Below are 25,477 nucleotides of genomic sequence, written 5' to 3'. Positions count from 1 at the left end.
TTCCAAACCTGCATAATGTAAAGATTAGTAAAGTATATGAACAAAAAAGGAAATACAGCGGTCCAAATGAATCTACTGACTTTCAAAGATGCTCTGCTATTTCTATAAATTGCGTAAATCATTGCAAATTTGAAGTCTCTTCACTTATTTCATTCTCATTAAGCCTCATCTCACTGAAGCCTCATTTTTAGGATCGTCTGCTCTTCCTCATGTAATCATAAAGTCACCATTCATCTCTATTCTTAGACAGAACTTGCTGCAAGTGAGGAGGTGCCACGACTGAGGATGTTATGAAACTCAGCTCCATGCAAAGAGTTCAGACATGCAGTTTCATTCTTACTGCAAAGCACATAGTATTTATTTTATGACACCACAAACTGTGGGCACAGTGCAGTGCCAGGACCCTGTGTGTGAATGTATTTGTGTGAATGTATTTGTGTGTGTGTGTGTGTGTGTGTGTGTGTGTGTGTGTGTGTGTGTGTGTGTGTGTGTGTGTGTGTGTGTGTGTGTGTGTGTGTGTGTGTGTGAACATATGATTTTATCATTGTGTGGGATTAAAGAGCTCACAAGTCCATAGACATCAGAGAGGAGAGCGACTGTTTTTTTTGTTTTTTTTACATTAAAGATTATAAGGCTGAGATTATGTGATTGAGGATTGGAAGACTTTGATACACAATAAAACAAATTCCCATTGATTGGACAAACTTTGCACAACTAACAAGGAAAGAAAAACAGGAGAGATCCTTATAAAATCTTGGTCTTTTATAAGTTGAGCTCACGTGTCCCATGAATCCAACCATGTGATCAGCTTACAAGTTGGTGGTTGGTGCAGGAGTTCAACCACCTGCTGCATATGTAAATAAGTGCCAACAAGTTTGCACTGGGATGGCCTAATTGTTACAAAATCATGTAAATGTTGAAAGTTAGGGGGGCTATTTCTTTTTCCAGATTTTCTTTCATGACCAGTATGTGATGGAAAGTAGAAACGTGACCAGACACAATGGGGGGAGAAAAAAAACTTTAAATGAATAAAAATGGGAGGGATGGATGAAGGAGCAGATCAGAGGGAGTGACAGAAAAAGAAAGAGGGAGGGAAGAGAGGAGAATAGAGGGACAGCAGGACCAAACTCACAGCCTTCCTTTCCTCCAGAGCTCTCTCTCCCTTCCTTCTCTCAGTAACTCCAGGCTGAGTTCAACAGAGAGGTGAGTTCAAACTCAGCATTTTTCTCCATCTCTTCAAGTCTCCTTTTTCTTTCCCACTTTGTCATATTTGCCTCAGTTTCTCCTCCATAACTCAAGATTTCACTAGGACTCATACACACTCACTTCTTCCCTCAATAATTTCACTTCTTCAGTTTTAGGTGCAGCTTTTATTTGCACATATTTGTATTATTGCATAGATTGGGTTTTGTTATCCATATGCAAAGCAAATAAATAAAATTACTTTAATGTCTTTTCTAATTGCTCCTTCTCTCTAGTTTCTTTTTCTCTGTTGGAAGATAAAGCTTTTAGAGGTCAACCAAGGATGAATTAATCATTGCTCATTAACCAAAACATCTCTCACAGACGCAGACCTGCTGCCTTATTTATGTGTGAGAACATTTTTATGACAGTGTTTATTTGCTTTTGTGTCTGTTGGCTAAATACATGCAGCTAAGTTTGAGGGTTTGCGGAAAGCCAGAGTTTCCGTTGGCTGGATGGAGAGGCTACTTTTAGCTTTGGTTATTACTCCCTCTGCCCTGACTGGTTCAGACTGTTTCTCAGGCCTCCGACTGTCCTTTAAATGACTCTGATCGTTTTAAAGGGATAAAAACATCTATCAATCTTTCATTTTACTGTGGAATGTCCCATTAGGGTCAGAAGAGACGTTTCTAATTATATGTTTTGTCAGAGTATGGAATGTGAGTTCTATGGCTTTGCGTGATTTTTGGGATTTTTGTGGTAACATGTGCATATTTATTTGGGGGCTCCTGCTTTCCATGCATCCTCTGCTTTCCGTACTTGTCTTCACCCTAATGTCACACTATTTCCATCAGCCCCCTTTTCCACACCTCATTTGACTTTTTTTCTTTCCTCCAGGATGCTGTGCCTTAGCTCCCTGTCGACATTCCTCGTCCTGCTTCTCCTCTACCCTCCTCCGCTGTCTGCACAAGAGGTGCTTGTACGTCTTGCAGGCGAAGGTCGACGCGGTGCAAATGAAGGACGTGTGGAGGTGTTCTACAATGGAGCATGGGGCACAGTGTGTGATGACGCGGTGGATCTTAACCTGGCCAATGTGGTGTGCCGACAGCTGGGCTTTCAGCGCTGCTTGACCTGGGCACACAGTGCCAAGTTTGGCCAGGGAGAAGGTATGTCTTCCCAAAAATGTTCCGTTTAGAATTGATTTTTCATTTCTCTTGATTCAGTAAGTCACTGGTCCTTTCTTGTGGTAGGTCTGATCTGGTTAGACAATGTGCACTGCAAGGGGACCGAGCTCTCCATTGCAGAGTGTCGCTCCAACGGTTGGGGAATCCATGACTGCACCCCTGCTGAGGATCTAGGGGTCATTTGCAGCCCAGAAAGGAGACCTGGCTTCCCCTCTGTCTCTTTGGAAGAGGATGCTTCATCCTCAAGGCACCAGCCAAGCCAGCAAAGACAGAGAAACCCACCACCGCGGCAGTCTGTATTACCCCCAGCTCCACCTGCAGCCCCAGCTTCCTCTTCTTCTGCAAGAGGGCATGAGATTGCCCTCCATCGCAACCCAACATCTTCCCGCCGCAGCAGCATCTCCCCACAGGAAAATGGACACGAGATCCAGATTTTGCGCCGGAATCGAGGTGGCTCAAGACCAGGCCAGCAAGTCAACCCTGCTTCGCCACAAGGCCACCAGCTACCTTCACGTCTGGCAAACGGTGCAGCTTACAGGCAGAGACAGGAGACTTCGAGGACCAGTCCACAGTCAGTGAGACGGGAGGCCGAGGGGCAGACAAACAGGCAGCCTCAACCTCAGCCTCATTCCCAGCTCCAGTCTGAGAGGAGAAGTGACCGGCATCAGCAGCTCAGTGGGAACCATGTTGAACCAGACCCAGTACACCCAGACATGGGACTGGAGACTGACAGACAGTATATACAGGTAAAAACACACAAGCACAGACACACACAACCTCCGGCACAAACCAAAGAAGTAACCCAGTCTGGATTTATACAGACTCATACTGAAATGTCATCTGTGGAGCCACAGGGCAATGGGCATGTATAATTAGAGACAAACCTAAAACCAGACCTTCTCCAGATCCAGTCCTTGTGCACCAGTTGGGCCTGAAGTTTAGTTTAACCACCAGTAACTCTTCTTCTGAAGAAAAAACTTCAGCTGACGAGACACTGAGTCGTTTGTCACTTCTATTTGGCTTTCTCTCTTTTCAACTTGCAGAGTTTATACTTTCTTTACCATTTTGTAATCATCATGACACATTTCCTGTCACGTTAAACAAACTGTGTTTTCTGTTAGTTTCCTTCCTGCTGCCTGCAGTATGTAATGTAGATGATTAAAGAGTGTCATGATTAGAGACATTGCATGTTATCCTTTCATGTTATTCTTGCCTCGATTGCGTGCCATTTAGTAAAACAATGTGACAATGTATTGTTTGAGCAGAATTGAATTCATGTTTATTAAATGAAATTAATCCTCTTGAGGTTGGGATCAAAGCTTTTTAAACAAATGTGACAAAGATCTGTCTTAATCCTTCTTCTGTAAGATAATAAAAAGACAAATGGGATAAATATGGATAAATAAGTGCCATAATCAATTTTCCCCTGGACAGGGATCTGAGAGAGTTCACTTAGAGGAAGTTCGTCTCCGGCCTGTGCTGACCGGCAACCACGGGGGTCTGGTGACGGAGGGAGTGGTGGAAGTGAAGCATGCTGGGAGATGGCGTCATGTGTGCAACCATGGATGGGACATGAGCAGCAGCCGTGTCGTCTGTGGCATGTTAGGATTCCCCTCAGCCGAAGCGTTTGACCAAAACGCCTACAGGTAAGTATGTGAGAGTGGACACAGCAGAGTGCTACTGACATAAAAAGAACATGTGTGCACAAATGGATGTGTGTGTGTGTGTGTGCGCGTGTGTGTATGTAAATGGGATGGAAAACTGGACTACACATCCCCTCACGGATTAAGTGGCCTCATGTACGGACTACCGTCCCAACCCCCCTGTAGTAGAGGTTAACCACAGCTGCTGTCATTAGAATAACCACACTTGGCAGGACATGTCCACAGCGGTATTAGCCTCAGCTGGCTGTCCGCCAGGCCCGTCTGCTCCATTGGCTGAGTGGGCCTCAACACAAACCTTTAAAATAGTCCTAGAGAGCATGTTATTAATGTCAGATCCAGACGACAAGATTATCATCGTCCTCGTGCTGTGTGTCCTTATGTGCAACCTCCATCACATGGTCTCTAATCTCATATAATTAAGAATCTTCCAGTGAAAACTGTGTGCAGCAGCATTTTCTAACACTGGGTGTGCATCAGAAAGACTAAGGGCTCACTTCTTTTGAACTTTAGCAGAATCCCCATTGAAGCAGTTTAATTTGAGTACACATGATTCCAAACAACAGCTAGAGTTGCTCTCTATCAGAAGCACTGTCTGCCATGTCAACTTTAAAGGTGAGCTAAATATGTCTAAGTTGTATTTAGGGTGTGAGCTGATGATTTAATCAAGAGATATTTATCACTATAATGCGCAGTAAAATTTCAGCACTTCATTAGTTCATCACAGAAAAAGTGATAATTTGTTTGTTAGCATTCAGCATCTACTGTTGTATGGGGATGTATTTGTTAAATCCAAGCAAAAATAACTATTAATTTACGCTTCCTAAAATAGCAGTGAGGCCATTTTACTCGGTAGTGCAGTCATTCATGCATGTTTAATCTAGCAAATGGCAGAAAAAATAGACTCACATTCTAGCTTATCAGAGTTACAGATCATATAAATCGTCGATGAGCGCTTTCCTGAGTGAAAGTCCTTCCTCTAACCGCGTAACCACATCCTACTGTCACTGCAGATTTTGGTGCTATTTATGCAATCTCATATCCTCTGGTGAACAGCCCTGGGATTTGCAAATTGTTTTCTAAAGTCTGAAAACAAAGGCCAGAGGGTCCTCTGAGACCACTTGAATTTATAGAGATTAGTACAGAACTTCTTATTCAGTGTCGCCAGAAAAGATTGCCTACCTCAGCTTTAAAGTGTGATGAGCAGATGAGACGGGATTCTGTTTCCTTTTTATTGTGGGGTTTTATAACTCTTTCATTACACTCAAACACAAATAATTTGCTCTCCTCATAATGTCAGACTGTTTTGTTGATTTTCTCCCTGTAAGTCCACCTAATCTGTCTAACTTTAGCAAAAATACCCATTAAAGCACCAACAGAAACCTTCAAAACCCTTGCACACATACCATCAACAACCCCAATACCTCACTTACACACACACGTGCTAATACATTCCTCTCTCCACCCTCATTGCACACAGACCTTTCATAAACTATGTCCAAAATCCACGTGCACACACAAATAAACATGCAAACACACACTAGTGCACATGCAAACACAACCCTCCATGTGTCCATCTGTCTGCCCACAGAGGTCTTTTTACGGCTTGGCTAACAGGACGACTGTACTGACCGCTGGCCTGCCCAGCACCATCTGTCTCTCCATGTCGGCAATAATTACCTCTTGTGTCCTGTTCTGCTCCGCTCAGCAGCAGGATACAAGCAGCATCTCCTCAGCTGCCCTGTTTGCCACCATCACCACAGTCTAGTAATGAAAAGCTGTCCGTCATTCACAGTGTCTTATCTCAAACGACTTCTTCAGAACCGTGAGGGTGAGATGCAATGGTGTGAGAAATTTCACTTTGATCCATTTTATCCTCACTTATAGTTAAGTACGTCTTTTTGTTCAAGTTAGCAGCGCTATCAAGTCAAAGATGAGGCTAAGATCAAAAATATAGCCAAGTCTGGTCGTCTGTCTTGCTAACTTTCAAAATCTAATGGTGTTGTGGACAACAACAGCATTGAAAAACACCTTAGAGTAGCCTGAAGAAACATCACATTTCTGTGCCAAGAATCCAACCAGCCGCTTGTGTAAAGACTGAGCCAGGCCATGAAAGTTGTTTGTTTTTTTGTCAACCTCCACCCAGCTACGTGGGAGATGAATGAAGCAGACATTTTTGTCCAACAGTAAACAGTTGAGGGGGGTAGGAAGAGTTTATTTGTACCAGACAAGGACAAGTAGAATCTTTAGCATCTGGTGCCACATGTGTTCATGTATTTCAAAGCAGATAGTTGACTGTTGACCGCCTTTTTGAAACGAGATGGAAGTTGATATATCTTATACACTTAGTGGCAATGGCCTTTTTTAGCAGCATTGCTATCTAGGGATGGCAGTGTCGGTCAGTCCCTATGGTTTTGTCTGAAACATTTCAACAACTATTTAACAGATTGTCGTCAACTTTTGGAGAGGCATCCATTGTCCCCAGAGGAGGAAAACATACATGGCGATTCTCCAACTTTTCTTCAACATTTTTCGAGTTTTAGTGAAAGGTCTTGACAACTGTGGAAAGGCTCGCCATAAAATTGGGCTGAAATACATTTAATTTTCCCTTAATTTGTGTCAAGCAAGACCATCAAGTTATAGACAAAAATGGTTGGACCCTCTTTGACGTTGCCCATAGGTTTCTGAAAAATAGTTTTGAAGCTCAGGTTGGTGACTTCAGCCAATGCCTTCTTGGCAGTACCAGACACTGATCAACTGCTTGAAAATTCAAAAATTCACTAAGAGTTACAGCACAACTGGAGCTGAGGTGGGCCATGGACTTTCCTGTGATGGCACCCAACTGTCATTTAAAGAAGCCATCTTAATTAAGTATAACTTTAAGCCTTAATACAATCTAAATGGACAAGCTATATAAAAATTGATGCATTGTACAGTTGTCATTGACAAGAAACTTAACTATAGAGACCAAAATCATTCTTTTTATCAGAATGCAAGCATGTTTATTTCTGTTGTAAAGTTGGAGTTTTTAGCATGGTGACCTATAGGGATTGATTCACTTTTGTAGCTAGCCTCAAGTAGCCGTTCAAAGAACTGCGGTTTTTGGCACTTCAGCACTGACTTCATTTTTTAGCCTCAGACTGCCACTTACGAAACACATGCAATACTAACCCTTGACATTAGATGTACTAAACACAAGCATGTTAGCTTTGTCATCAGAATAGCAACATCAGCATGATAAAGCAGCTAACTCTTGTTAATGCTGATCTACGCATGATAACAGTCACATAACATCTTCGTGCTGCTCGCCACTGCACTGGCACTGGTCCATGCCTGGTCTTTTTTTGGGGTTTGCGTCCACTTGAAAAGCTGTAATTATGGTCTGAGAGATCCTCTAATCTGGAATATTTTCTCAACTGAACCTGCTGCACACCCTTTGCTGTGTCAGCACTTCCCTCTAGAGCCATGTGGTTGTCTTTTTTTTTTTCTGTGACTGCCTTTGTCTCTGCCTGTTAAGTTGCTCAGCGCATTTTTACAGATGTTTAAATACTCCCCCACTTTGCTGTGCTTACAAAAAGCAAGTGCTAAATCCATTTTCCAGCTCCCTTGTTTCATCCCGTTCACACTCTCTTTGAGGCTGACAGCAACTTCTTCAGTTCCTCTAATTTACTTTCACCCCCTGCTCCCTGTTTTCTCCCCGCCTCCTTTTTAAAGGCCACGTTTAATGCCTTTAAGGGAATTATACTAAAACCCACTTTTCATGGAAAGTACGTCATTATGACCCCTTTGAGTTTTTGTTCCATGGAGGTTGATTGGACTGTCTAGGTCCTGTTGTGGAGTCAGTGTGGCAACCTGCTGTCTCCTGAGTGAGCCGATTGTTCCAGTCAGGCAGCTTTGCATTCATGCAGTATAATAACAGGTTATATTTGCTTTTTTTGACAGTTAGCTCCTCTCACCACTGTGGCTTATGGTATTCTGTAGTCAGAGTTGCTTAAAAAACCCAGCTCAAGCTGAAGAAAGTCCTCTAGTTAAAAGAATTCAGCAGTAGTGCTGCAAACACAACCTGTTTGTTGTGTCGAGGCTTGTTGCTGTGGTTTACTTCCCTCATTATAAGACAGAGAGTCTTAACTCAACTCCACTCCTCCAACTTGATGAGGAGCATCACACACCATCCATTTAGCTCTCAGCAGGACTACTAAAATGTATCTGAAAACCAAAAGAACATGCTTTTCCTCTTCCCGTGAAGATTCTCATGAGAGTTGCCCAGTTGACAGAGATTTCAGTCTTACATCACTCGTTCCCAGCATGCACTCATAACGTTGGGTAACGACACTGGGGTTTTAAAGAGCTTTGTTTTTACAGAGGCAAGGCAGGGAAAGTTGATATGTACGTGCATATTTCCACGTCTGGTGTGTGTGAACCAACATGCTACTGCTCAACCGCAAAGCAGACACTGCCAAGCAGAGCAGGCAATTATATGGGTAGCACTCTCACCCCCACCCTCCCCCTCCTCCCAGCCATGAACTAACACCCCCATACAGTCTGTCTATCTCGTTTTGATTTACCACCGAGTTATGAAACATTTTAAACACCGCAAACGCTCACGTATAGGCATACACTTGAGAAGACAGACACAAGCAAATACATGCAATCACACACAACTTACATTTACTCATTGACAATGTGCACAGAAGCCACAGGATTTGTCAGTTCTCGTGAATATTAGGAACATTCTTTAACACAGACAGTGTTTCTTGATACAACTTTATGTGTCTTATTCTCTTGCAGAATTGGTAACTGTAGTTTTAGGGGTGTTTATGACTTAAGACAGGCCTGAGAAAGACAAAGGGAGAGCGACAGAAGAAAGGACATGTGGAAGGTAGGGAGGAAGAAAGTTGGAATGAAGGAAAGAATGATTGAGAAAAGCAAATAAGCAATGTAGGAGGAGGAAATGCAAAAAGAACAAATGACAAGTTGTATGAATACCTTCATATAATGTTTGCACCAGAAACAGAAACAGCAAATTTAAAGATCGGCTCACTGTACAGCATATCACTCCACCCAGTCTCAAGTAATTCCTGATTTAAAGGCTGTAAAGAATACACATATAATTATGAAACCGTTAACCATAAATGCAAAGCATCAAATCAATTCTGAAATAAGACTATTCTCAAAACAGATGTTCACAAAACTAAATCTCATCTTACTTTGGCAATGGAACAGTAATAGGAAACTAAAAATAAATGGTTCCCTATTATATTTGACGATACTATGACATTAGGCTGATAGTTATATGATTACCAACCGTGGACCCAGACAGATAAAACAAATCACTGCCCACGTCCCCATGCAAATTGACTCGATAAATGAACGCAAGATGTGGGAAAAGTGGCAGAGAGAGGAGGTGGAAACGATGTCTTGCAAAAAGGGAAAAGAGAGGAGAAGGTTTTAGTTGTACTACTCACACTGCAATACCGCAGTTCCTCTCAGCTTTAAGTGTTTTTTTTTATTGCTTAGGTTTATTTTCACCGCTTATATTAAACTTATTTAGAGCAGAATAAAGCAGCTATTTTCAACAAAGAAAAGTTCTTACATAGCTTCTGTTGCTACTTATCACAAAAAAGCAGACAGACAAAGTAAGCCGCTAGCTAATGACTAAGATATGTCACTTAGAGCTAAAAGAGAGTTATAAAAGTACCTTAGATGTATATTCTTCACCTGGCTGCAAGATAAGCTACCGTTTGTGAACACATTCATGTTAATATCAGTTTTGTGGTTCAGCTGTCCCCAAGCACCCCAAAAAGATATATAAATCAAGTTTTTACCTAACATGTCCAGATGGTGTTTTTCTATACGTTGGGATACGTATCATGCCCAAAATATGCAGTCAACACCATGACTGAGCATTTCCACCTTAAAACTACAGTGTGCTGATGGCAGTCTCAATAACAAGGATTCACAATTCTGCTATTTCATATGGAATAAACCTAAGAACTTTTTTTGCTAGCTTTCATAGTTTTTGAGCCATTATTCTTCTTCAGAATTGGATTTCAGTTCACATATATATGGCTGAATTACTCCAACTTGCCACTGACGTTTTGTCACAGAGTATTTTTATAGTGTTTGAGCAGAGTTATAGGTGAGCTGGTGTGCTCGAGCTGCAGTTTGATTTGCACAAGTGTACTGCTGCATTTAGGTCATTTTAAGGCAAGAAGGGATTTTATTCATGGAAGAAAAAAAACAACAACCTTCTAAATATGTATCTTTGCTACACAGATATAAGGAGCTAAATCAATGACCAGAGAGTTACTTTAAGATATTTCCAGTGCATCTCCAACCCAGAGAGAATCAGGGGTTCAGAGTTCCTTAGTCACTCTGAGTCTATTCATTGTAGGAGGAAATATACAGTAGATTTTTTTCACCGTAGGAGGCCAGTTGTCCTGACCAGACAGTGTCTAAACTCACCGCTGGGCTGCAGCAGAATCAGAAAATAATAATAGGTATCAGTTTTAGCTTATCTGAGAGTGGAAATTTCCTTTTGCTGTTAAAGAACTCATAGTTTTTCCTTCACTGTCTGGCCGTTTGTTCGCTTGTAAATGGCTTGCGGTGCACATGTTCCATACCGTAGTTTCACTGGCTCAAGATTCCAATTCCTTTTCTTTCTTTTTTTTCCCCATTTAAAGCCCTTCCAGCCTCAAAAACATTGCTCTTCTAATGCTGGGACTGTGCATGGAATACCAGGATACTGGGGTTCTCCTGGAGAGGAAACATCTCTTATTTTAGTTCGCCAAATATTTAATTGCATCACGACTCTGGTTGCACAGTAAACTCTCGTATTGTCTATACTTGGTGTCATGACTCACTTAATTCAGGCACATTCATGAAGGGCGTCAGTCACACTGCACCTGTCTGTGGTCGCCCTGGCTGATGCAAGTGGTCAGCTCTAATGTGTGCTTGTCCGTGTATGTGTGTGCGTTAAGGGGCTCGTTTTGTGTGTACCCACTATTTCCCCTTTGGATTTGACTCTAGTTTAAGGTAATAGCCATGAAACTAGACACAGTGTAGAAAACTCTGTTGGAGTTGGCAGACCTCAATAAGGCTTCTTGCAGGGATTAATGTATAGTGGTCTATTCATATTTTTAGTTTTTTCCACATGGATGCCTCAAACCAGACATCCACTGTAGACATACTGAAACAGAAATACCATGAATGTAGAAATGGAAGATCTGAAAAAGGCAAGAAAGGGATGGTTTTAGAGAGACGAAAGAAAAAGGGAGCCTTGTGATTTATTATTATAATTCTCCCTCTTTGTTTCTTACATGAGGGATAAGTTTACCAGGGAACAAACGCTCTTTTCAGCATGTTGTTTTTCCTTCATATTTGTAGGTTTCAGCTTGTTTATTTGACGTTTGATGGACAGGATGAAAGAGCAGGGATGTCAAGAAGGAGAGGAGAGGTTGATTGAAGAGGAGAGCAGACTGTGGGAGTGAACAGGACAGCTGGTTGTTTAGTCTACTTGATATAAAGATGCTCAGTTGCAACGCTAAAATGTTCAGTGCGATGCTCTCTGTCTTTCAGGAAACTGTGGGACTCCAAGTTGGCTGATCCTTCCTCCAGGTAAAACCAACATCTGAAGGGTTCATTTGCAAAAAACTGTTTGCTCTATCATGTTTTATTTATTTATGTGATCCAGGGAATTAAACTGGTATTGGTTTATTCATTTTTATCCTTCTGAACCCCAAAACCTACCAGCAGGTTTGAAATGAATGTTGTATTATAAAAAAGCAAATTTCTAAATTACACCATTTATTATAACCACAAACTAGATTTTTGAATGTCCAACCATCATTGAGCTAATCTCAAATGACATGCAGTTCTGTCAGGAAAGTGAACTTAAACTAAGCTTAGATCATATTTCATCAGCCACTTTTTTTCTACAGGTCTTGTTTAAAATCTTTCAAAAATAAAGCCAGATTCTGAAAAAAAAACAGCAGGATTCTGAGCTCACTACTTAGAACCATGAATGACTCAGCAGTGACTAACGGTTATGTGACAGAAAAAAATCACAACTCAACTGTTTGGCTGAACTACAGACTGTGTTTACACAGAGCAGATAGGAAACAAGTATTAAAACAAGATAATGTAAATAGTTAAATATCTTGTTTTGTAGAACAACCACTTTTTTCAGTATTGGTAAGACGCGTGGGCACTTGGAAAAATGTTGTACAATGTCTGTGAAATCTACAGAGAAGTTCAATGTTCACTTTGACTTTTTTATGATTTACAGCACTAGAACTTTGTCATACTGCACAAAATACATCTTTGAGCTCTGTCTACTTCTGTGCTGTATCCATAGAGGTGCAGGACATTATATTGCAGTAAAAAGTTAGCCCACAATGAGCAAAAAGGTGACAGAAGCAGAACATGCCCAGAAACTACTTATGATTCAGAAAGTTGAGAAAGACTGTTATCTGTTTTCACAAATTAACGCTTCATCTGTTTTTTAAAGGCTGAGGTCACAGGCCGGTAAGAAGGCTTACTGGGTGGAGAAGGTGCAGTGTCAGGGCGTGGAGGCGTCTTTGTCCCAGTGTCAGGCCCAGCTGTCCCTCCCCAGGGCTGACGTCCCATGCAGGGGAGGAATGTCCGCTGTGGTCCGCTGTGTCCCTGGATCCCAGTTTGCACGTTATGGCAGAACACCTGCGCCACCTGCTGCACCGGTTAGTGTGAAGGTGGACACAACAGAGGGGGGAAATGTTGAAATTTAGAAATTTTTTTAGAGCGGTTCATTTTTTTTGTCAAGCGTTAGATTATAAGATTTAGCCCAGCTAGCTAGGGTCAGTTCAAAAGTAACAAAAGCTGTCTACCAACACACCTTAATCCCACAAATGAATTTGCATGCTATTTTATGTTTAATCCAAAAACAAGATGCAAAAATAATGGGGCTTTGCGGTAGTTTTTTTGTGGTACGTTTTTCAACTTTTCAGTTTAACAATCTGAAAATGTAACACTTAACTCTGGACATGCTTTAAAACTTTCATTTCTGTTCTTTCTTCCAGTCTGTGGTGCGTCTGAAGGCTGGACCCCGACTTGGAGAGGGTCGTGTGGAGGTGCTCAGAGAGGGGAAGTGGGGCACCGTGTGTGACCACCTGTGGGACCTGCCTGCAGCCAGCGTGGTCTGCAGAGAGCTGGGTTTTGGGACGGCCAAGGAAGCACTCACCAAGGCTCAGCTGGGACAGGGTAAGACGAGACACATAAACAAAGCCACACACATACAGTCAAACAGCACTTTGAAGTCTTTCTGGTGTTTTCCAGCCATGATTTCACTCACCATGGTTTGGGAGGTCACTGTGGGAAACATTTGTGTGTTTAAACAAAACTATAACAGAGCCTTTACTTGCTATTTTATCATAAATAAGCAGATAACCTCATTCATAAAATCACAGAGCATCAAAACAGACCACCAGCTGGTGATCTGATAACAAGTTATGGGTAAATCAGCTTTGAATCAGTGCCCGAGTTCACCATGGACTCTGAGTATGATCAGCTGAGCCCAGTAATTCCTTTAGACTAAACACTTCTCAGTCTAAATGCAATACTCCAAGAACTGTGAACCTGAGCCGACAAATAAACCCAGAGAAAATGTTTACATCCTGAAATCGACTTCTATCGGAAAAGCTGATTGTTGAGGAACTCTCCCCATGACCAATTATACAAGTCTAAACTGTACTAGGAGGGTCCGGCTACCAAAACAATGGCGTGTGTTCTTGCCGTCAAAATAAACCTGTTGTATGTGAGAAGTTAGCGCTGCTTTGAAACCAGGATGTCAGGCAATCAGCACTAAAAAGGAGCAAACACTCAGATGTAATTATTCTGGCAATGTTTTTACTGAGGGCATGAAAATATGACCACAGAATTGTGTCCGGCAATAACAGAGTTAAACATTTTCCGAGGAAATTGCATAGACCCCACTTTCTCACACTCAGTTATATTCCGTTTTCTTGCCATACCTCTGCAGTAGCTCTGTAATCACATTCATTTCCTCCCATTATCTTTCTGCCCAAATGAGCACATAGCATGTCCTATAATGGTGGGTGCATTTCCTTCTCTCTACTTTACTTAATGAAGTAAGTCATGGAAAGCATTTGCGTGTTACTTTTAGGGCTCTATTAAACTAGGTGCTATGGGGCTGTTGTATCTGAATAATGAATTCATGGTAAAATGTCAGAATGGAACATTGTGGCTTTTAGCGTTTCAGGTCAGTGTATGAGTTATAACATGCAAGACATAAAGCTCATGGGTAGTGCAGTCAGAGAAGAGCAGCTTGGAGCTGGGTGTGATGAGATCATTAGCTATTTAAGGTAAAATTATAGGGCTTTAATGGACTTCAGCCAGGGCCTCATACACCTACGCAAACATAGATGTGTTCAAAGATTTTGCTCCATTTTGCCATTTTGGTGTCTATTTTGGTTTATAAAGCCCTGGTGTGCAAATGTGCAGCACGGAGCCTACAGCAATTTGGATGGAAGACTCTCTAGCTAAGCTCAGTTTCAGAGCCACATCAGAGGTCCCGATCACGTCTGGGCTTTTAATCCTTCTCTGTGGACATCTGTGCCTGCACAGCCACCAGGTTTTACAGACTTTTATGTGTGCATGCGTGCCTTGTGTGTGTGTGTGTGTGTGTGTGTGTGTGTGTGTGTGTGTGTGTGTGTGTGTGTGTGTGTGTGTGTGTGTGTGTGTGTGTGTGTGTGTGTGTGTGTGTGTGGGCATCAGTCTTTGCATGCGGCCTCTAACTGGCAATCAGTCAACTCCTGCTCCACGCCCGTCTCCTGCAGGCACTGGTCCCATCCACATGAACAGCGTGCAGTGCACAGGCAGGGAGAGGACCATTACCGAGTGTCAATACAAACAGGTGCCACTTTACACCTGCAAACACAGCCAGGATGTAGCAGTCCGCTGCAATGTGCCCAACACCGGCCTGCGGGCCACGGTGAGAAACACACACCAGAACATGAGGACATTACAGTACAGCAGCACTATTCACAGACTGGTGATGAAACACTTTTCTAAATACATTTTCAGGTGCGTCTGGCCGGAGGCAGAGAGCCTGCAGAGGGCCGTGTGGAGGTGCTGATGGAGGTCGGAGGAGTGAAGCGTTGGGGCTCCGTCTGCAGTGAGAACTGGGGCCTCAACGAAGCAATGGTGGTCTGTCGACAGCTGGGATTGGGATTTGCCTCCAGAGCTCATCAGGTAAAAAGCAAGGAACGCACCATGTTGCTGTCTTTTTAACAACTTTTCCTCTGAATCGCTCTTTTTCGGTCTATGAGCCTTTGTTCTGGGTGCTCCTATATTTCCTCCCCTCGCTCTCTCTCGCTCTCTCCCCCCTGTTTGTGTGTCTGTGCTGTGTTATTACCGAGGCCTGAGGTAATTACAGGCTTCTGAAACGTCCACTTCCAGCGCACCGAAAATAAAAGAGGGAAAGTGAGGCGAAGAGAGATCGGGAGAAATTCACAGAGCAAACAAACTGAAAATAGAATTGTACACGGAAAGGGCAGCGTGAGTGTGTCGAGGGGGGCTGCTGGGAACATTTAACAGGCAGTTTTAGAATTGTGAAAAAGAGTGGAAAATGTGATAATATGTACTGATAGTTCCTGTAAAAAGAGAGGTATTGCTGTTTACAGCAGAGGCTGCTTTGCTTTCAGCTCTGTGGCATTTTTCACCTCTTGTCTTTTTTCCAGAAGTGCTCTCGTGATTTTCTGTATGAATGTGTTCTCTTGTGTCTCTGCTCAGGAGACCTGGTACTGGCCTGGATCTTCAGATGCTGGTGAGGTGGTGCTGAGTGGGACTCACTGCACCGGCACTGAGATGTCCATCCAGCAGTGTCGCAGAAACACAAACGTCTACTGTCCCCGAGGAGGAGATGGCAGAGCTGCAGGAGTCACATGTGTGGAGAGTGAGTCCACAAAGCAGCAAATACACAGACGCAGTTGTACTTGTTTTATTTTTAAAGGAGAACTCTGGCAATTTCACGCATCAGTCTGTTTACAGGTGCTTGGAAAAACTACTGCTGTGTTTAAAAAGCTGCATGAAGTCTGATAATTGCTGCTGCTGCTACTTGCATGAGTCACTCGAATTCCTGGCCAAACTGTTGAGGTGGAGGTTGAGTTGCTTTGTGGATAAGCAAAAACAAAAGCAGAAGACTGAGCAGTTTTAAATGGGTGCAATGCTAAAATGGGGGTTCACTTTGTAAAACAAAACTCTTTGACACCTGCAGCTGCTCCTGACCTCGTACTGGACGCCCAGCTGGTCCAAGAGACGGCTTACCTGGAGGATCGACCTCTTCACCTGCTGACTTGCGCCAATGAGGAGAACTGCTTGTCCTCCTCTGCTGCCAGAATGAACTGGCCTTACGGACACCGCCGCCTGCTGCGCTTCTCCTCCCGCATCATGAACCTGGGTCGCGCCGACTTCAGACCTCGGGCCACCAGAGAAAGCTGGATATGGCACCAGTGTCACAGGTAAGACTGGAAAGAAGAAAGAGACATTCACAGCATCACTTTAAGTCACTGTGTCATTTAGAGGAGCTTTAAGGCTTTTATTTAAAGCAGCAGCTGCTCATTTAATGCCTTCCACCAGTTAGGGATTAACTGTGTGGTGATTATAGCTGCCGCTGGGTTTAGTTGAAGTGAAAACTTGCATAACCTCCTCCATGGCACAAGACTGGGCATCATTATGAGGTGGCACAAGAAAAAAGAGCATTTTTAAAAAAAAAAAACCACAGTTGCTACTAGAGGTCAAAACCTTAAGCTTAAATTGCCTGCAGCCGAAGCTGAATGGGAATCACTAGACGCAAGCAAAGGAGGGTAATATTTCTGAGATGTGGCCTAGAAATAGCCAAGCGTGTTTAAAAAGTTTGTTATTTGATACAATAAACACAATCTTTTATCCTCTAAAATGATGTTTACAACAAACATCCTCCTCACCGGTCGCCCACTTGTTACAGTCAGAGCCATGACTGCACTCAGAGCAGCCTGGCTTCTTATCTCGGCGGTTGTGGTTCTGTGTCCCAGAACGAAAAGGCACAGCTCGTTGTGTTTCCCAGCCACAACCCACTCACTACCTCCACGACCAGCAAACACAGGGTTCGACTTTCAGCTTTGGTAGCTTGTTCTGGGAATTGGTTCTGTAATGAGAGAAAGAGCAACACTAAACTGATATCTATCTGTTTTTACAATTGCTGTCTGTGTCTGTCTGACGCCTTCAGAACAACCTAACGGGATTTATGGTTGCAAATAAACATCAGGTTTGGGATTTTTTCACCTCAGAGGGTTTTATGAATGTAGATGAAAACAACAACAGCAGCGTACTCAACGGAGATCTTTCTCCGACTCTTTCTATAACTTTCTGTTATTATTTTTACCAATCTCACACTTTATTCACCACATACTGATCTCATTCTCAGGCACTACCACAGCATTGAGGTGTTCACCCACTACGATCTGCTCACCATCAATGGGACAAAGGTGGCTGAAGGTCACAAAGCCAGTTTCTGCCTGGAGGACACTTACTGCCCCGACGGTAAGACACCAATAAAGACTAATAGCACATAAATCTGTCTATTTTGAGGGACAACGGGAAAAGGCCGCGCAATCGTGACAAACGAGAATACATAAAAGTGCAAGGCTGAAATTATGTAAAGTGCTTTCAAAGGCTGTAAGATCAGAGGCCAAGCCTAAATTGATCTTGGCTTCGCAGAGCCGAGACATCTTAGATCCTTCCATTCATTTGAAGGACACCAAAAAAAGAGTTGGGTTTCAAATCATTTTGTAATTTCAGACTATTGCAAGGAATTGAAATCCACAGCGACTGACAGCGAAGAAAATTTACACATGGTAGGCTTTGCTTTTTATGTCTTCTTATGTGTTTCCAACTGTTCGCTTTTTTTCAGGTATCCATAAGCGGTATGCCTGCTACAACATGGGACAACAGGGTATCTCAATTGGCTGCTGGGACACTTACCGCCATGACATTGACTGTCAGTGGGTGGACATCACAGATGTACGCCCTGGTGAATACATCTTCCAGGTCAGTTTGTTACAAATAAAATGAACCATCTTGGCCACCTTCCTAAAGTAACGGCTAGTCATTTTTAGACAATAAAGTTTTTTTTTTTTTTGCCTAAATCATCCCCTCATGATGCTGGCCACCTCTGGTAAAATCACCTACATCCTCAGTTAAACAGATCATATGATTATACCCCGAGCAGTATAATGGCCTAGATCAAGGTTCAGTGTGGTGTGTTTCGGTTTTTTGTGTTTTCTGAAAAAATTGCCTAGGTTATTATTTTAAGAGGGTGTCACTATACACGAAAAAAGAAATCTGCACTCAATCTTTATGGAGAAAGAGCATCAACAATCTGAGTAGCTTATACAACTTCTTAGATCAGGCATGAAAGTAAGGAAGAAAAAGAGAAAAGAACACAGCAAATACAGGAGTTTCGACATCTGAAGGCACACGCAAGATAAAAGCTGTGATAAAAGACTGTAATTTCAGCTAAATGCCTCTTGGCTGTGTTTCCAGTCATTCAGGTGTGCAGTATGTATGCAGTTTTAAGGGTGTGTGTGTATTTAAGGAAAGTGAATTTAGTCTGGATTTATATAGAAAGTAGACCTGCTATTAGTCCACCCTTGCACAAAGCGAGGACTTATTGGCGGTGGAAAAGCTCCGTCAGCACTTTTCATTTGTACGTTTATATGTTTGACAGCCGAGCCGGTTCACATGTCTCGTCTTTTTCTAGACATTCAATCTGCTGTGGTGACCTACTCATCTGTCCTCCCTCTCTGTCATTTGTTCTATTTTTTACTGACAGCAGAAAAGCAATGATGGTGCTAATTATTTTATGAGTGTTTACATAAAATCGAGAAGTGGGACTTGCACGAGCTCACGTGGACAGTATGTAAGCGACATGCAGGAGCGGTTTGTCACACGCACATGACGAGTCACTTCTTGAGAGATAAAACCACATATATGCCGTAAAGCCGTGATCCACTGTTGCCACGACACCGTGACCCAGCAGCACTTTGTGGTGACGATCGTGGTGCAACAGTAGTTGAGCCGCTCATAAATTTGTGTAAGAAGTGAGAGATTGAGGGAGGGCGTAAATCCTTGTTCGTCTATCATGCAATTTGGGTGTTTCTGTGAGTCTTTACCGAGAAACGCGGGGTGGCAGCCATTTTTAGGACCATACATTTAAACTGATGAGTCACATCCACCTCAGCGTGATTGCTCCTGATTGTGAAGCTATTTAAAATTCAACTGCTCAACCTCCACACAACATTTTACATGGCAGTGACAGCCTTTCATTGTTCTGTAAAACAGGCTGTGGGCCTTTTGTCTCACATTATTACAAGAGCTTTTAATAGGGCATCAGCTGCCACCAAGTTAATATGGTGTTTTACACCGGGACTGTAAAATACGTGTCACTGGCTGCTCTCGACATGCAATATTGAAAGAAAAAAAAAATGAAGTTCTCAGTACTAAATTTGGCCTACAATGTAATGAAAAAGAATCATAATTATGAATATTTTGCATCTTAAATCTTTGCCTGTAAATATAATTGGAACCACAAAATTTATACTGTATGTAAAAAATGAAAGTGGGTTGCTTTATTGAATATGTGGTCAGGTTATCTGTTTGATGTGTGCATCAGGAAAATTCATTTGTGTGCTTTTCTTATATATGGCAGGCAGACAGACAGGGTGGAAAACAACAAACCATGGCAACCAACCATGGCTACGGTCTAATGATAGGCTGCGACTTAAATCCAAACCCAACACTGTCATCTCCATCCCTGGGCCTTTTTTTTCCTGCAGAGATAACAGTGGAAAGTGATGTCATGCATCACTCGAACCCTGAATTTATACATCATGGGTCATATAGAAAAGGAAAACAATAATCCTGTGACTTCTCATTCGGGTCCGGTGGAAAGACTGTTGTTTCCTAACTGTCTGAAAAAAAGTGCTACTTTCTCACTCATTCCCTTTCTTTATTAAAAGACACTCTCTGCTGTGTTTGTAGTCTAGACAGAAAGTTACTTTCCCAGGCAACCAGAGGAAAATCCAGGAAGTTACTGCACTGACACAAGAAATATTCCCAACTTACATTCACCTCCCCCTCCTGGAGTCTCCACGCAGTATGCTAAACTAACACTCCTCTAAAACTGGCTTCATTTTTAACACACAGACACGAGACAATAATAATAATAATAAGCTTGTGTCCCAAAATGCTGACGTGTTCTTTTATGGTAGATATTTTACCCTCAAAGTGATGACTGAGTTTTGATTGAGTTTCTTGAAGATGGTTAGCTGAAAGACCTCTCCACTTCTAAGTGGTGGGGAATCCCGAGCATCGAAGCTTCTGAGAGTGACTGAGGCCACATGTGAGTCCTTGATGCACCTGGACATCAGATAAGTCATTAGGGTCCCCTAAGTCAGGGCAATAATGTTAGGCATATACTTGTTGTCTGAGGAGGGATCTCAGGACTCCCAACTGTGAGCAACTTAAGGCCAGTGTTAAGCCTTGCAGACATGCACAGAGACACACTCATTTACAGTAAGTTGTATTTATTCTGTGCAAGCACAATGTTGCAAAGCATGTGCACTATTACCGGTAGTAGTGTAGTCACTGTGAGGACATATTTTATGCAAATGTGGACAAATGATGAAATTTACAGACTATAAGGTATTTACGCATCTATGAATGTGGAAAGACATCCTTATATAAATTCGGACATCTCCTTAACTCAGGAGGAGTCTACACGCAGCCCAAAGTTTGTGTCCACGCAGACAGGCCAATGTACAGATACTAACCTACTGTGCATGTATAGAATGGAGTCTTCTGAGTGGACTATAAAAGTAACAACAACAACATATCCATGGTGTTTGCAGCTGTGTGTGTGAGAGTCCACAAAGGAGTATAATCAAGGCTGAAAGGCCAGTTCATGCTTTCTACATCTGATGTGGGCTTTCAAAGCTGAAACTAGACCCCCATGTTATTCTGTCCATCCTACACACCTACAGCTGCGGTCTGCTTTGTAGATAGTTGCATTGCCCCTCAAAGAAACACACACTATTCCCATAAACATTTCTAACTCATGGGAAAGCTGCTGTAACTTTGCACCTTATGCAATTTACAGCAACTAGTAGCTGCAATGTGACTATTCCCTAGGTTTGCTGAGCACAATAGGCAAAAGGGTTTTCTAGAAATTTTGAACTTTCTGCTGTGTTTGTGGACCGTTAATGGAAAGCATGGACAAATCATAGCACCTCCAAGGTATAGCAGTGATTACTTCAATTACCATTCTATAAATGATGAACTATAAAGATTTGGATGATAGTAAATCTTCTCCTAATGACAGGCATTTGTTTTAAGTACCATTTGTTTTCTGGGCGCATGTTCATTTGGTGCAGTTGTGGTGTAGACAATCAAAAAATGTTGGGCTGCATGTAGATGACAAAGGGTCCACACATATCCTTGCAGACCCAAGAATGTTGTCCCCCATACACTTGTCGACATGTAAACATGGAAAGCATGAACTGGCCTTAACACCCACTGACATCTGGGCTCAGGGGACCAAAATGACTCACCTGATAATAATGTGGGTTAATGACTCACATGTGACCTCGACCAGTCTGAAAGTGCAGTTTCAATACCTGGGCTATTTGTCAGTTAAAACGGAAGAAGACTTTTGGCATGAGAGATGAAACATCTTCAAGAAACTCCATTAATTCAAGTGGCTTTGGTTTTAGCATCCAGGTATTCCATGCTTTGAATAACTGAGAACCTTCACACCCCTAACACACCTTTAACCAAACCCATCCCAAATATATGCCTAAGGGAGACTTGAAAAATATTGCGAAAGACCATCAGCATACAAGTAAATACACTGTGTATTTCTATTCCATTAGGAGAGATAAGTGGAGATAATTGCTTGTGCATGTGGCTCAGTTCACATAGTGATAAGCTTTGGAGTTCTGTCTTGTCTTGTACGCAAACACTTGTAGTAAATTAAAGTGTTTTTACTGAAAAAAATCAAATTGTCTCCAAATCCAAGGTCAGGAGAGGATACACTTACTTCATATTCATCATATATAGTAATCTTTGTATATTAGCTTCCAGACTTCTTGGTTCAGAAAGATACTTTACTCAGCTGTGAGGAGGTTAACTGACTCCTGTTATCTCTTTTTTCCATACAGGTGGAGGTCAACCCTTCCCTAGACATGGCTGAGTCCGATTTCCGGAACAATGTGATGCGCTGCAGGTGCAAATACGATGGAGCACGAGTTTACATGTTCGGTTGCCACGCAGGTAGAGGGATTTTACTTTTCCGTGCACGTGAATCCTCTCAGTTTCAACAACTTAATACTCACCCGTGTGCTTCCGTGTGTTCCACTTCCCTTCTTTTTTTTTGTTTTCATCAGCTGATGCTTATAGCGCCGAGGCGGAGAACCTGTTCGACCACCAACGTCAGATTTCCAACAACTTCCTGTGAATTAAGGAACAGCCAGATTTAAGAACAGAACAACTGTACAACTCCTCACCACACCTCAGCGTGTCAGAGGAGGGAGGGTGAATGACAATGACATGCCAGTAAATAAAGAGAGGAAGGTCAAAGAGGGAGGAGGGTGGGGGAAAAAAAGGGGGATGTTTTGGGAGGGATGGATGGACTTGATGCAAAACTGACTAATCGGGACCTCGTGACTGATAGTCATCATCTTGTTGCTGTTAGAAAGAGATTGAAGAAGAAATGTAGAAAGATGTAAAGACAAAATAGTAGAAAGTCACAAGCATCCTGTCACCATGATAGAACTTAGTAGTAGTTTACAATTTTGAAAACTTGTTTTTGGTTTTTTTTCCCCCCACCAATGAATTACATTGATATCCACAGTTAAGAAAGTAATGACATGAAGGCACATGAGAACAACTTTTAGAGTACATCACCAGAGTTCTCCATATAATATCAACACAGGCAATAGACTGTCGACAAAACTCTGTACGTGCTTTCTGTGCTTTCACTGTCCACATTACGAAATGCAGTATTTACTGTTATAACTGTGTGATTTGCTTTTTGTTTTGACTGAGTTTTTTTTTTAAATTCATGGTGCTATTTTGCCTTTTTTGAATAAATATTGTAATGTATTGCAAATGTATTGTCATGTACAGTTTTATATTACCTCTCTGGAATAATGTTCTTTAGGTTCTCTAATTTATGCAGAATTTTAATGTACTTTTGATTTGAAACTTGTTTGTATTGTTAATTTTATTATGACAGCTATTTCCACTTTGTTTGTTCTTTACCTGTTTAACATCGGTGGCAACAGATGAGATCTGGTTGTACCTTGGGTATTGCGCTTATCAGTTCTTGGTAATGGTAGCAAAAGAATAAACGTCAGATTGACAAACTGTATGGTCATTCGAGGCATGGTTATTTTGACTGCAGACTTTTCTAACGCAGAATAAAAATAAACTTTAATGCCACAGTTTCTGCAGAAGATTTTAAGGGAATCTAAAGTGACTTAAAAGAGATTCCTGCAGTTTGTACAGTGCCTTATGCAAGTTTGACAGTCTAATCACATCAACATTGTTTCAGTTCGTTCACAGCAGATATTAAAAAAGATTAAAAAGACTGAGTTTCTCATCCTTTCCCCAGGAGCTAAGCCGTGTTTTATAGTTGTTTCCAACCTCAGTCCCACTGATGAACACGTACAAACACACGAAACACTCACAGCTGTCCATTGTCACATTACATAAGAGGCTTCATTTTATATGTGATTTACTTTGGTCTTTTTTTTAACTTTAACGAGCTGGTGCAGAATATAATGTTCACGTTCTATAAGTAAAGTTGCAATTAAAATCAAATACAAAGTCCTTAGAGGTAACATAAACTTTAAGGGATGTAATTTTTGGTCACAGCAAGTACAGTCCTGGGAGCATCACTGTGACAGACTCCTTATAGGTGACAAATACAACCATCTACAAATTTTAGAAAATCTCACCACAGATTGCAGCAGCAGATACATCCCTGAACACATCATTCCATCACTGCCTGCACCTGTTGCCAAGAGAAACCCATTTTAATATCAATTCATTTTTACCATGAAACAAGAGTTTGCGTTTGCTTCTTTTTATACGCATGGTTCCTCACAAATAAATATAATGTTGATAATAAGACCTTTTATTATTATTATATTGGCACAGACACACTTTTGTCTCGGGTTGTGAGGAAGCTGTGTCCAGCAGAGTCTTAATAAAGGGACATGGGTGATGCAAGGTATGTTCGCTGACAGCATTTGGTGCCGGGAAACTCGCTGCTCTTCACCACCAGGATCCTTTATTGTGGCGGGACATTAGATTATTTCTTCATTTGGACCACGGCTCACACTTCATTTGCTCCATGACATAACATGCAGCCTTTTCTGTGCAGCACTTGGAACCGCCACTTGCTCAGTAGTGGTTTGTGTTTGTGTAGTTAATCTAATGATTGTGTATGAGGCACCCAGCAGGCTGCTCTGTGGTACATCACCTCCTCCTCACGAAGCCACAGCAAAGAAGGAGATTATGGGCAGGGCTCAGATCTCACACGATGATGGTAAAGAGCAGCTACGACCTCTATATGTAGTGCAGCTGCAAGAACAACAGCGCGCAGGGCGGTCGACTATGACAATTTGTCCGCATTTGCTGCTGGAAGTTTGTGAGCAGGTTATGAAAGAGAAAGCCATGTGTGCAGTGGGACCAAGAGAGACCTCATCTCAAAAGACATGAATAACAGCCTCTATAAAGAGTCTTACAAGCTTAATGGATGACCCATCAAAGTGCGATATAGTTTCTGAACAGAAAAGTGTATGAAAAGGCTATAAAACAAAATATATAGCGCTGATGCTGAAATAAAATTATTAGAGCCTTTTGTTTGAGTTTTTCCCCTCATCTTTCCAAAAATTATTTAACAGCCAGAGAGCTTAGGCTTTGTATAAAGAAGAGTACTGGATAGCGTTTACATCATACAGGCTTTCAAGGGGTAAGATTTTTAAAAATTTACATAAAAATTACTAATTTTGAATTCTTAACATTTATACACCTTATTAACCCATAAGAACCCAGACCCATTTTTCCTTAAAGGACTTAAATGAGTTAAGGTCAGACATAAAGCTTTACAAGGAAGAGACTGGGGCACTCAAAGTGCTTGTTACACTGGTGTCACCGTGGGCTCTTATGGGTTAAGTTTCAGGGAATGAATGTGTCCATCAGAACCACATGCTGTACCATCAGCAAACACTACAAAACCATATAAAAACTGTTTTAACAACTTGTCCATGAAGTAAAACATAATTTTCTCCCCAGCTAAAACCTATTGTTCGATGCTTTTGGTCTTGACCTGGTGTTCGTAACAATATACAA

General features: G+C 41.9%; 1 protein-coding gene across 1 annotated transcript; it reads left to right on the top strand.

Moving 5' to 3' along the window:
- The first annotated feature begins 247 nt into the window (after positions 1 to 247).
- LOC110960991 (lysyl oxidase homolog 4-like) lies at positions 248 to 23,495 on the top strand. The gene is made up of 15 exons (XM_051946089.1): positions 248 to 1,203; positions 2,080 to 2,348; positions 2,433 to 3,112; positions 3,801 to 4,012; positions 11,606 to 11,644; positions 12,537 to 12,744; positions 13,084 to 13,264; positions 14,860 to 15,014; positions 15,107 to 15,274; positions 15,815 to 15,977; positions 16,299 to 16,542; positions 17,487 to 17,602; positions 17,973 to 18,109; positions 22,279 to 22,390; positions 22,504 to 23,495. Exons 2-15 carry the CDS (start codon positions 2,081 to 2,083, stop codon positions 22,572 to 22,574), a joined length of 2,754 nt encoding a protein of 917 aa, XP_051802049.1. The 5' UTR covers positions 248 to 1,203; position 2,080; the 3' UTR covers positions 22,575 to 23,495.
- The last annotated feature ends 1,982 nt before the right edge of the window (positions 23,496 to 25,477 follow it).

Source organism: Acanthochromis polyacanthus, chromosome 3 (genome assembly GCF_021347895.1).
Source record: "Acanthochromis polyacanthus isolate Apoly-LR-REF ecotype Palm Island chromosome 3, KAUST_Apoly_ChrSc, whole genome shotgun sequence".
Classification (NCBI taxonomy): Eukaryota; Metazoa; Chordata; class Actinopteri; family Pomacentridae; genus Acanthochromis; species Acanthochromis polyacanthus.
Note: the sequence above shows the minus strand (reverse complement) of the source record. Positions and strands in the feature narration are given on the sequence as shown.

Coding starts and splice junctions, on each gene's coding strand:
- LOC110960991 (XM_051946089.1), top strand. CDS start 2,081: ATGCTGTGCCTTAGCTCCCTGTCGACATTCCTCGTCCTGCTTCTCCTC. Junction 3,113..3,800: donor CTGACAGACAGTATATACAG/GTAAAAACACAC, acceptor TCCCCTGGACAG/GGATCTGAGAGAGTTCACTT. Junction 4,013..11,605: donor TTTGACCAAAACGCCTACAG/GTAAGTATGTGA, acceptor TCTGTCTTTCAG/GAAACTGTGGGACTCCAAGT.